General features: G+C 38.8%; 1 protein-coding gene across 1 annotated transcript in view; it reads left to right on the plus strand.

Moving 5' to 3' along the window:
• LOC136863709 (cell adhesion molecule Dscam2) overlaps window positions 1-13,274 on the plus strand; it is a 1,676,531-nt gene that overhangs the window by 105,291 nt on the left and 1,557,966 nt on the right. Inside the window, exon 2 of the mRNA XM_068226050.1 lies at window positions 12,838-13,158. Within this exon, the coding sequence (XP_068082151.1) occupies window positions 12,838-13,158 (321 nt within the window). The remainder of the gene's footprint in view (window positions 1-12,837; window positions 13,159-13,274) is intronic.

Raw genomic sequence — 13,274 nt, forward strand, 5'->3', positions numbered from 1 at the left:
CCAATGCAATTGCCATTTTTACTTGTATGATCTCATTTACGCGTGGTTTGTATACCACATAAAATTAAGACCAACAGTCTCATAAAACTACGAACTGTTTTCCAACGTAGTGACTCCACTCCACATTCAGATGGAGATGGTGTGCTTTATTCTTTTCGAGAATAGGAGGCTAAAATTTATCCAGCCTTACAATTGTGCATTAAACAACAGCCCTCATCACCTTCTACACGTTCCCAAATCCTCACATAGCAGAGGGAAGCAAACGTTTACGATCAGGGGAGAAGTATTGTGATTCTATGCTGCCATCATTCACTTCTTAGAGATTGGAAACTAAACAACAATGTGGCATGTAGGAAACAATTTAAAATATTCTCATTGTATAGATGCCATCTCTTAGAACACCTGTCGCTGAATACAATGTCTTCTGATAATGATTATGTTTGTTAGTATGAACAAAGGAATATGAACAATGTCATTGTTAAGTTTTCAAAAATATTTCTACTGGTATTCACAATTAAAATTATACAAAATTTCATGAAAAGCTCATGGAAATTAAACACTTATTTTTTATCATCGTTCCTTTTAGGTTTTAACAGAGTAGAACAGAAAACCGACAATATATGCAATATGAAGTGACACATGTATGTGTTCAGAATATGATCCTTGGGTCTGTATACCATCGAACAGACTACTTCTTTTTACATTCTGCTTGAGTAACGGTGTAGGCCGGTCCTCATAGTGACGAGACTGTAAGGTAGGTTGCAGTGTTACCCGTGGATCACATCTTCCTCCTTTGTATTCCGTAAGCTCTTCGTATGACGCGTGGCTCCACTCAATATCTAATCGCTCCCACGAGAGACCGTATCATAGCATAAGTAAACCAACAAATTCAATTATTATTAGAGTTTCTTAGTATAGCTACAAGTGAAGACATGCCGGACAGGAACTTCATCAGTCTTTGTTGAGTTAATCTCTCGTTTGTATTCCAGTATAGATAAATATGCATGATTGAAAAACGTATACGTTCATATTCATGCAACGTCAGACACATCACGTCGTTAAAGAGGAAAAGATATATGTCAGTGGAGAGAGGGGAAGGACGGTCATCACCTCGTCCAGGTCTGACTCTGGGAGAAAAGGAAGACACCCTGGACAATTTTGTTTATAAGTGACTGATGATAAATACAATGAGAGTTGAATGGCATCGTGGTGGGTAATAAATAATACAAACTAAATTGAAAGGAACAAAAACCGATTAACTGATTTTAACTTCATGTTATTGATGTTATTTGTTGGGAGTTCACACCTCTGCCTGGTAGTCTAGTGACACAGATGACTATTTACATAGCCTGAGCGAATAATGTATCCTTACATTTGTTAATTTACAAAAATTGCGTACAGCATGGAGCGTCTGCCCTATTTACCTTAACTCTACTCTACGGCAGCCGTACCCATTATATTAGACGTAAGATTCTCACTTCAGTGATGCACACATCAAAGGTCGGAATTTACACTGAGATGTCCATATGAAGTAAATGTAAAAAATATAAATTTTGTTCCATCCCGTATAACATCATCCACAAGGGTTGTAGGGAAATTTCTATAGTATCGTCATATTGGGCTTTCTAGTGATACCCCACACAATGGATCGGAATTGACTTTTAGGCGGGAAAACCGCAGATTTCTCAAAACTTCGGCGAAAATTGTCGATGTCCACTGTCATTTCTTAAAATATTGCATTGCATTCGCTATAATGCCACTTATATTTCTTATCCTTATTTGAAAACAAAGCGAGACAAGAATATTTTGAATCTGTCCACGCAGACTATTCGGAGTGTCGGAGACTAATTACTGAGTACACGTAATCGAGAGCTCAAAGCAAATGGCCCATACGCGGGAACATCATCTTGATGGTATTCAGCTGAGACATTGAGTTACCTATCGATAACAGAATATTGATTAAATCAATTATAGTTTTCCGAAAATTGCCTGCGATAGTCAGGTTTATTTACGTAACGCTAATTTGGCGTGCTCACTGTAGAGTGAGACGATGTCCTGCTCAAAACGTACTGCTTCAGCCCGACTTCGTCCTTACATATTATTTGTTTGCCTTAACTTTCTTCGAAAAACATATTAGAATGAAGTAGATTCTAGTAGTCATTAACTACAACTCCAAGTTTAGTCAACGACGTAAAGAAGAGAACGCAAGGTGAAACGATGATAAACACTTCTAAAATATAGGGACGATATTCCACGCTGAGTAAACACCATTCGTTCTTTTCTCTTAAAATTAGCCGAAAGTGAAATATATAAATAACCAATAGTCAGTGCCTCAGAATTGTTGTCTGTATACACCCTCAGACACCTCCAATCTCAACCGGAATCAAATTATCTTTATTGGGGACAGAAGGAAGACGATTAACCTACTGAGCCATTGAGGCTGGTGAGAGGTAAAATTGTTTTCTATCGGTAAGGACAACTAGAGAAAGTTATCGGAAACATGAACGTATGGATGAAATACACGAACAATAAGGATTGGTACGTAGAACGTAACTATACTACTAAACTGAAGGCAAGGAATTTTCTGTACTTAACTCTTTCAAATCCCTTAAAGCGTCCTTAACGGACTTCAGCATTCATAGAAATTGATGCACTTGTCCGAAAATCTCCCATTTATAAACACCGGCATATTTGCGCAGCGTAAACAATCTTGAAGGTACTGTATGCTATATACGCATGTTTAAAAGTGATTAGATAGAATCTGAGGATAATTTTGTAGAAAGGAACGTCTCGTTGTATTAATTTATATGTTCTTTTACAGGTACGTAGTTGTATTCTAAATGTTTCATTTCGCGCTTCGAAAGACTGGCAAATTTGAAGACTATCTAAAAGCAGAAGGAGAAGAAGAAGAAGTTTGATGGGCATTGCGCTTTAATACAGTATATACTAATTAGAGAAGTGATTTCAGATGGTAATATTCTTTGTGTACCATTATTCAGATGCTTCAAGAGGAGCTCTTTAGGCATTCCAGCACTTAATATTTATTTAAACAAAAATGACCCTAAATTAGCCTTCACATGGTTCTAAAAGGAAACACAAAAAATTGCTTTCATAACCACGGCTGTACCTCATTACAAAATATAGACTTGTGAATTGTGCCCAAATTGTAAGTCTGTCATCAGCGTCAGAAAAATTCCCGAAAAGAGGATCCGTAGTACAAACCACCTTTAAATTAGGTTTCCAATTAATTTGAGTGACAAGCATCAAACCTAAACAGTCAAGTAACGCCTGATCATTCTGACAAAGTTTAATTGTTGCCATGGATATGTAAAGAGAACGTCTCTTTAAACTTTAAGATAGCAAGCGAGGACTCATCTTAGTCCCTACAGTACGCTTCGAGTCGCAAGGTGGCCAGCCGGAAAAGTGGGTGTTGAGGAGAAGTCGATTTAATAGCCTTCTGTAGCGTGTTATAACTTAGACAACATTTCTGTCCGTGGACTTATGCTTGGTACTCGGGTACAATCCCTAAATTTCTCGTTCAGCTATGAGGTTCTCCTGCACTCGATAGGACACGACATCATGACATCGCTATCACCGCAAAAGGTTGCTCGATAAACATACTCGGAAACCATTTGTACTGCATTTGACAATATTATCTTTGTCATATCATATTTCGTTATTTATTTCAGAAACTTCTGAACTTTATTATCTGATATATTTTATTGCCGTGTTGAGTGGCTCAGACAGTTGAGGCGCTGGCCTTCTGACTCCAACTTGGCAGGTCCGATTCTGTCTCAGTCTGGTGGTATTTGAAGCTGCTGAAATACGTCAGCCTCGTGTTTGTATATTTACTAACACGTAAAAATAACTCTTGCGGGACAAAATTCCGGCACCGCAGCGTCTCCGAAAACCGTCAAAAGTAGTCAGTGATACGTAAAAAGAATAACATTATTATTACATTTTATTAATTTTCATCAATGACTTTCAAAGACTTGCACTTCTTGTAATTAATATACGTATATCTCGTCCTTGTGGCAGCCTCCTTATTAAATAAATTATTTTATTGATATTAATAACTAGCATTTGTACCCGTTCTTCGCGATAGAATTTGCAGTGGATTATATGTTACCTTCGGAACTTTAAGCGAGGTAACATGGCTCTATTCACACGCTTAATGCGACGTGTTAAAATGATATGTTTGTACGAAAGCGCGTGGCAGTAACGTGAAATATGTTGAAGCTGAGCAAGGTCAAATAAGAATGATGACTATTTCCGTATTTATTGTACGGTACAGGTCCTGGTCCGAAGTTGTACGAAATTCTTCATGGTTCTCAGGTTGCATATTATATCTCTGACCAATGATGTGGCGCTCTGACGTTGTTTATACCTCCCTTAATATCTGTCCTCTCGAAAAGAGTAAAATGTCTCTTCAGTATTTCCAGTTGCCCACCATGAAATGACATGCACGACGTGTCCCACGGGACTTGGAAAAAAAACACAATTTATCGTAATCATCTGCGTTATTATCCGTCGTACGATCAATACGTACATTACATAAAGGAGCGGGAAAAACAAAGTCTTTAAAGTTTGTTGTAACCAGGCGTTTGATAGACCAAAGTAATCTTGTAAATACCAACTTCATGTGTTTACCATACGATCATATGCACCTGATAACACAATCCTTAGTGAGTAGAATCCAAAAACGTACTTTGGCTGAATTATGTCCATCAGGTTTCTACTTTTAGGAAGAGACAGACAGAGAGACAGACAGACAGACAGACAGACAGACAGACAGACAGACAGACAGACAGACAGACAGACAGACAGACAGACAGACAGACAGACAGACAGACAGACTCCAAAGGGAAAAGATTTATCTCATGTTATCTCGGTGCTCAGATACATTAGTTGGGGTAATCTTAAGGAAGAGAGAAATATGATGCATCCCCTAATTTTCTCCTGTTATGGATCCTTCAAATAACTTCGTCAGCGAGGATGTCCGTCACTAGCTGCAAAGCATGAAGCCCATAGAAAGTAGTAATTTTCTCCATCATTTTTAGAGTAAGTGAAATTATGTACATAACAAATAAATATTTGAAATGAAGGGGCGTTTCAAGTATACTGTATCGATTTTACGTAAATGAATAGTGTAAGAGGAAATTGATAAAAACTCTTCTGGTACTCCTGTAAACCCCAGTTCTATTTAGAGATTTTTACGACGATCAAGAAAACGGTGGAAGAAACAAAGAAGGAATTAGCAGATATCAGACCAACCGTCACCGGACAACATACCGGAACACCTACAGTAGGTATAGGCGACATAATAACCCCGGAAACCAACAAAACGAAACACAAGGCAGGAAATTCCGAACAACATACGGGAACAGAACAGATCCAAACCTGAAGGGTCACGAAATATTACCCGATATGCATACTGTTTGACGACAAGGTACAGACAGCGATGAAGAGCACCATCAGTGGAAAATAGGAGATAAGAAGAAATACAAGAAATCACAATTTATCATTGGAAATAGGACACCTGAAAACAATCAACTAAGAGCAGGAGATAAATATATGTCGGCCGAATACAGGAAATGTACTTAAAAATAATGGTATTGCCGGGAAGATTGAGTGTGTTCAACTAAAAGCGGTCGGAAACAATAAGTCATTCAGAGTAGGAATACCGTTCGAACTGAGAGAGTTAGTAGAACAACTACACTTCTGGCCGAAAGGTGTGTTAGTAAGGCTATTTCTTTTTCGGGGACACCAAAGAGAAGGCATACGGCTATAGTCAGGAAACAAGTAACACATTGAAAGTGATGACATGGAACGCTCAAGGTGCAGTAAATGCATTCGATATGTTACCAAACGATGATTTAGCGGACTTTGATTTGATCATTTTAACAGCAACTTTTCTAACTAGAGGGTGGAATATTCCTACTTTTTATACGATGCATGTTTTTGCCACTCAAGGACGAACGGGTAGACCAGTGAGAGCAAAACCATGATTCAACAGCTCCTGTTACCAGGTTAGGTATGAAACTATCAAACTCCTCCACATTGCTGCAGACATGTTGGAAGAAGAAGCACTAATAATTTACGCCTGGAAAAGAAGGAAATACAAAAATCTAATAAGAGAAACTAAAGCGAAATACTATGAAGATACAGCACTAAGACAAATAGAAGAGACAGAAAACAACCCTTACATGGTTATCAAGCCGAAACGACCAATATTTCCTCGGGATATTCCCATGAGCACGTGGACGGCTCATTACATACAGGTTTTGACATTCAAGGACACGAAACCACGCATAATCAACGATGGCACCGAAAATGACGGACCAATAGATATGTTCAGCGCACAGGTGATAGAATAGTACTCTTAAATTTAAAAAATAACAAAGCTCATGGGCCAGACATGATCTATAATGAACATTTGACGAGTTTGGCTCCCGTTCCCATTGAACCCCTTACCAGCTTATTCAACGAATGTGTTAAACAGGGAAGAATACCAGATCTGTGGCGGACTTCAACGATAAAGACCCTTTGTGAAGGGAAGGGGGACTTAAGCGATCCTAATTCATATCGAGGAGTAGCACTCGAATGCACAGTATTGAAGATGTTGACCAAACTATTAACGCAAAGGCTGAATGCTTTAATAGATTAGTATCTCCCAGAAGAGAAATTTGGATTTAGAAAAAACCGGTCCACAATACATGCTATACAATGACTTCAGAATGATATTCATGAAGCCTTTAGATTCACGAAGGGGAAGCTACATGGTATATTCGTGGATTATTCGAAAGCCTTTGATATAATTAGTAGAACACAAGTCATATCAAAGATTGAGGATCTCATAGGAGAAAATAACCCCACACCGCAACTAATAAGAAACATCCTGGCAAAAAATGAGATGCAAATAGACGATTCGATCACAATATCCGATCCAATAGACCAGACGACAGGTGTACTACAGGGTGATCCTTTAAGCCCTCTCCTTTTCAACGTCGCAACAAATGATGTCATTCAAGCTATGAAGACAGAAGGCACAAACATTTATATGTATGCAGATGAGATGGTTTTAGTGTCCAGATCAAAACCTGCTCTGCAGTTGGCATTTCATCGGCTCGTAGAGTGGGCTAAAACAAATGACCTTCATGTAAACAGAAGTAAAACCATGACTATGACCTTTAGGAAAGGAGTCAGACATGCAGCAATTGATGTGATATATTTGGACGGAGAACCACTAACCAGTGTGAATAAATTTAAATAACTCGGAATGACACTGCATATACAAGGAGCCAATTTCACAGCGCATATCAAACAAAGATTAACAGCAGCAGTGATAGCTATTACTGACATCAAATATTTATATAAAATATCCCTTCAGGCAGCGTTGAAGTTATTCAGAGTGAAAATAGCACCGGTAATAACCTACGGCATCTCCAGTGTCTGGCAGCATCTGTCAGTAAAAAAATTAAAGGATGTGCAGAAGATAAAAGCAACATTTTTAAAGAGAGCCCTATGTTTGTCGAAATTCACCTCTTCGAGACTGGCGTATGAGTTAACTAGGGAAATGATGTTTTTGAAGGAAATACGGGACAAATTCTCTCTCCCATCAACTCCAGCATACCAAAGTTTGTTTCGCGAATATCAGAGAAAGAAATCGGAAATCTGGTTGGACTTCTACAATACGGAAGCGATGATGAATGACAAATGGAAGGAAGCCAACTACGCGTTACGGCACGTAACAACAAGACTTGCTGTGCATGGTTTTCACTTGAAACTATGTTCCACGACGAAGTATCACTCGCCAAATGAAGGATGCACGTGTGCTTTGTGCGGGAAGCAGTGTGATCGCTATCACGTGAAGGAAGGAAAATTCCTCTAATTAAGTTCTGCATTGAATGTTTTTGTTTATTCTTTGTATATGACAATTAGCTGCAATAAATATATTATTAAATGGTATGCATTTTGAAACCTGCTCATAGATAAGTAGATACTAAATATGAAGTTTGGCCGAGTTGCAATTAATAGTCTAAAATAAAAATTGAAGGAAACTATTTCGGTCATCCTATGAACCCGCAGTCATTTAAGTGATTTTCATATGATATGCATATTAAAACTCGCATCTGGATGAGTAGATTCTAAATGTTAAGTTTACTCGAGACATAATCAATAGTGTAAGAGAAAACTGAAAAACTCTTTTTCTCTTTCTATAAACCCCCAGTCTATTCAGATATTTGTAAATGATTTTCATATCGAACCCTGATCCGGGATCAGTAGACATTAAATATGAAGTTTCATCCAGATATATTCAATAGTGTAAGAGAAAACTCAAAAAAAGAACTCTGCTGGTCTTCCAATAAACCCCCAGTCTATTCAGTGATTTTTAATTGATATGCATATTGAAACCTGTTCCTGGATGAGTAGAGTCTAAATGTGAAGTTTGGTTAAACCGTGATGATGGAACAAACAAACAAACAAACAAACAAACAAACAAACAAACAAACAAACAAACAAACAAACAAACAAACAAACAGACAGACACGAAAGCTGAAGACTATTGATACGATCTTGAATTGACTTGAAACGGATAAATAGATAAAAAATTTGGGAAATAAATGACATTACAGACAACGTACCCCTGGAGTTTTATTTATAAGATAATCCAGTGAGACATGACCAACAAAAATAAGATAACGGTAATATGTTTAAGTAACAGTCACTATACAGCAAATTTGGGCAAAGAGCAATATGGAAACTAAAATTTCCAGCTGATTTAGAAATGAAATTAGTGCAACCTTTGGGCGAAAACGCTTCTTTTTACAACTCGCTTTACGTTGGATCGAATCTGATTGTTCTTATGGCGACGATGCGATAGGAAAGGGATAGGGGTGGGAAGGAGGCGACCGTGGTCTTACTTCGGGTACAGCCCCAAATTTGCCTGGCGTGAAAATGGAAAACCAACGAAGTCCATCTTCTGGGCTGCCGACAGCAGGGTACAAACCCACTATCCCCCAAATGCAAGCTTATAGCTACATGACCCAAATCTCCCAGCCATTTGCTCGGTGCTTTTCTTCTACATTAATAATGAAAAACTTCGAAGACGTGTAGAAATCAGGATATTCATTGTCTTAATTAACACAGGTATAGCTTCATTCCCTCAAGATTATTTGGGTGTCGTTATTTCGTGTTTCCCCAATTGCCATTATGTCGTTTTGATTCCACTCCATTTGTACCGTGTCCTCTGGCTGCTGTAGAGTGTGTGCGGAATGTGGGCGCCTCCGAACATAAATGATCTCCAATGTATTTTATTGGATTCAGATCGGGGAGACATGGTGACCACTCCAGAATATTGATGTGATGTTTCTCAAGAGAATTCCATATAGGCTCAGCAACGTGGGCGTGAGCAGGTAAAAATGTGTTATCTCCCGTAGGTCGTATATGTGGATCTAGAATTTCATTGCAATGCCTTTCAACATCTTGGGCTCCTAAAGTCTTATTTCGATGAACGTCCACCATCTCCTTTCTGCTATGCCGTGTATAGCTCAATTTCAGAGTATAGCTTATTTTCCGCTTGAAGCAACACATCGAGTGGTGATCTTCACAGACTAGCATTACCTGTGCTAACAAATATGCTTTGGTCCCTTTACGGAATATCATTGCTTGATGTTTCGTGTTCGTCCTCGTTAATAATATTAACCAAGTCTTATATTATACAACAAACTTTCATACGGTTCTTAGATCTCATCTTGATCAGCGGCGGTTTTGGAATTATATTCGCCTTAGTAGGCTATTATTTCCTTGCATTGCACGGGCTTACTTACTTTTTAATCCCATTGTCTGATTTAGTAAAACCTACATCCGTAGGTTCCCGTTAGTTTCATTTGTGGGAATTAATCTGTGTAACCCTGTGATCTTCTACGAGGTAGCTATAGCTTTCATATCTCTGAAATAACTAGCAGATCGATTCTGAATTTCATCCTTTGATTCTGACTTCCTGTCTTCAGTTTGGAGGAACTGTAACATTTACGTACCATTAGTATTTTTTTTTTGGTTTTAATTTGTTTTGTGTCGCACCGACACAGATGGATCTTACGGTGAAGATCGGATACGAACTCGCTAGGAGTGGAAAGGTAGCGACCTTTTCCCTAATAAAGGAACAGTCCCGGCATTTTCCCGGTTTGAAAGTTGGAAACCACAGAAAATATCATATAGGGCTGCCGATAGTGGGGTACGAAACCACCATCTCCCGAATGATGCAAACTGATAGCTACGTGACCGAAATGGCGCAGCCACTTTCTGGGTAGTCCTCATTGTTTGTATGTTTATACATACTTATATTTCCGACGACTGCTTGCACTTTCTTCAGTTGTCTCAGTCGAGAGTAAAGCCCTTTACCTCTTATCGACCTCAATCGCAATAAGTTAATTGTTGTCCTTTTATTCCCAAGACAGAGGATTTGATTCCTATTTAGCTTTGTGATATCTGAGGGTAGTTACAGTTAACAATTTCGTGTCGTTGACTTCTACGGTAAGACATTAACGAGCTCCTATGGAGCTCGCATGGCATCGTAAGAACTTTACACTGGCATTGTACGCTTAATATAACTTTATTTATTTATTTATTTATTTATTTATTTATTTATTTGTTTATTTATTTCACTTCCTCATAATTTTGAAAGGAAAGAATCAGCGACATTAATGTAACGAGGAATATCCCCATATATTTTAGAAACGATTAATCCTTGCATTCTCATGTTTATTCAGGTGACTAAACAGCTCAACGATCGTAACAAATAATTTAGTAATAGTAAAATAATATTATGTACTTCCTGCAATTGCTGTAGACTGAGCACAGCGGTTACACTGAGTGAGTAATGCGGCTAAGAACGACACCGTCGGAAGGCGTGGAGATAGTTTCTTGTCGTTTCGGATTTTCGCCCAGGCCAGTGCAATTGCTGTATCTTAATCACGCTACGGCTGCTACATTTTCACTCCTATCCCTTTCTTAACCTACTTGTTGATACGTCATATCGCTAGCAAAACAGAGATGTATGCTATAGATATTAGGACGCGTATGCAGGAGTTCCGAATCACTGTCATGATAAATGGTTGTTTAATGTGCCGATTATTATATCGAAAGAAGTCTCTCGCATTTGAGGATCCTTAAATGCTAACCGTCTGTACCATTATGGTATATTTTCCCCTCCCAACGGCGAACGGTTCCTCTGGCCATTAACATTTAATTCATCTTCCGAAGACGCCGTTGGAACACGTAGACGTTTCATAACCCAGGAATCACCTTGTTGTCGTCCGACTCGTTGGCTGAACGGTCAGCGTACTGGCCTTCGGTTCAGAGGGTGCCGGGTTCGATTCCCGGCCGGGTCGGGGTTTTTAACCTTAATTGGTTAATTCCAATGGCACGGGGGCTGGTTGTATGTGTTGTCTTCATCATCATTTCATCCTCATTACGACGCGCAGGTCGCCTGCACCTGGCGAGCCGAACCCGTCCTGGGATATCCCGGCACTAAAAGCCATACGACATTTCATTTCATTTACTTTGTTGTCGGAATCTTGTCACTGATTACAGGGTACACCACGTAAAGTGACTAAGTGGCCACCCGATCCGTGTCACGTAGCTATCAGCTTGTATTCGGGAGGTAGTGGGTTCGAACCATACTGTCGGCAGCCCGGAAGATGGCTTTCCGTGGTTTCCCATTTTCAAACCAGGCAAATGCTGGGAATGTATTGCTTTAATTAAGGTCAAGGTCACTTCCTTACCACTCCTAGCTCTTTCCTATGCCATCGTCGCCATAAGGCCTATCTGTGTCGGTGCCACTTGAAGCAAATTGTAAAAAGATAAAAAGGATAAAGCTATTTAAAAGAGAGAAATTTCTTTAAATTAATTTAAACCAACTTTTCATTAAATTTCATTTATTAGTTCGGGAAATGATATGTACATATTGGTATAATTATTATGTTGCATTCATTTTGAATTTATGTTGCTAATTAGTTTCTTTTAAAATATTTAATATTCTCCACAATTTTTCAGTACAATGATGTGATTAAGTGTAAGGGAGGACCATGAATCCTAACTTCGCCAAAACTAAAGACAAATAAATAAATAAATAAATAAATAAATAAATAAATAAATAAATAAATAAATAAATAAATAAATAAATAAACTGAAAATTATCACCAAGAGAGTGGCTACGTAGTTTGGGTTACGTAGCTGACAGCTTGCATTTGGGAGATGGTGAGTTTGAACGCCATGTCGATAGCCCTGAAGATGGTTTCCCGTTGCTTCCAATTTTCGCACCAGACAAATGCTGGTGCTGGACGCTTCTTCCCTATCCTAGTCTTTCACCCTCCCGTCTTCGCCGTAGTACCTATCTGTGTAGTGCAACTTAAAACAAATTGTAAAGAAAATGTGAACTAATTCTGTCCTCAGCACATCTAATATTAATTGCCAATGACAATGTTAGTGGTCTAAGAAAATTCTTGCATGTAGATGTACTTCATTTTCTCTGTTAACAAAATGAACTCTCGACGGTATTTTACTGCCAGGGATGTACTGAAATCTGTCGTTATATTTCTGAAATGCACTGTTATATATGTTACAAAATAAGTTGATTGAAGGAGATAAAAACTGCACTTTATGCCTTAAACCATCAACAACGTCGAGAATTTTCGTGGGAGAGTGGTCTAATCTTACTTTGAAACATTATGTTTGTTGTGGAATTTTTTTGCAATTCAAGAAAATGTATAATGGACAGAAACTTAGCATTCTATAATATAACTTATAGAATAAATGTGATTCTTTTATTTTCAGGGACTGAAGGGCTGTACGACACACAAGGCCCAAGCTTCGTGTCAGAACCTCCTCCGAAAGTGGAGTTCACTAATTCTAGCGGTGGTCGCGTGGACTGTGCTGCACGCGGAAACCCTGCTCCCAGTGTAGAGTGGGTCGGAGCGGACAACGCCGTGGTCGCTTCCATACCAGCAATTCGCCTTGTTTTGGGCAATGGCTCCGTCTACTTCCCACCGTTTGAGGCTGAGGCTTTCCGCCAAGATGTCCATAGAGCAATTTACCGCTGTGTCGTCTCCAACAGTGTTGGAACCATAGTTAGCAGAGACGTCATGGTTCGAGCAGGTACGTACGAAATTAGCAACTTCAAAAGCTTTACATATTTCAGATTAACTTAAGATGATTTCCTACCTGTATTAGTATTAATTATGGAGATGACTTAAGGATGTTGAACTCCTGTA

Source organism: Anabrus simplex, chromosome 2 (genome assembly GCF_040414725.1).
Source record: "Anabrus simplex isolate iqAnaSimp1 chromosome 2, ASM4041472v1, whole genome shotgun sequence".
Taxonomy (NCBI): Eukaryota; Metazoa; Arthropoda; class Insecta; order Orthoptera; family Tettigoniidae; genus Anabrus; species Anabrus simplex.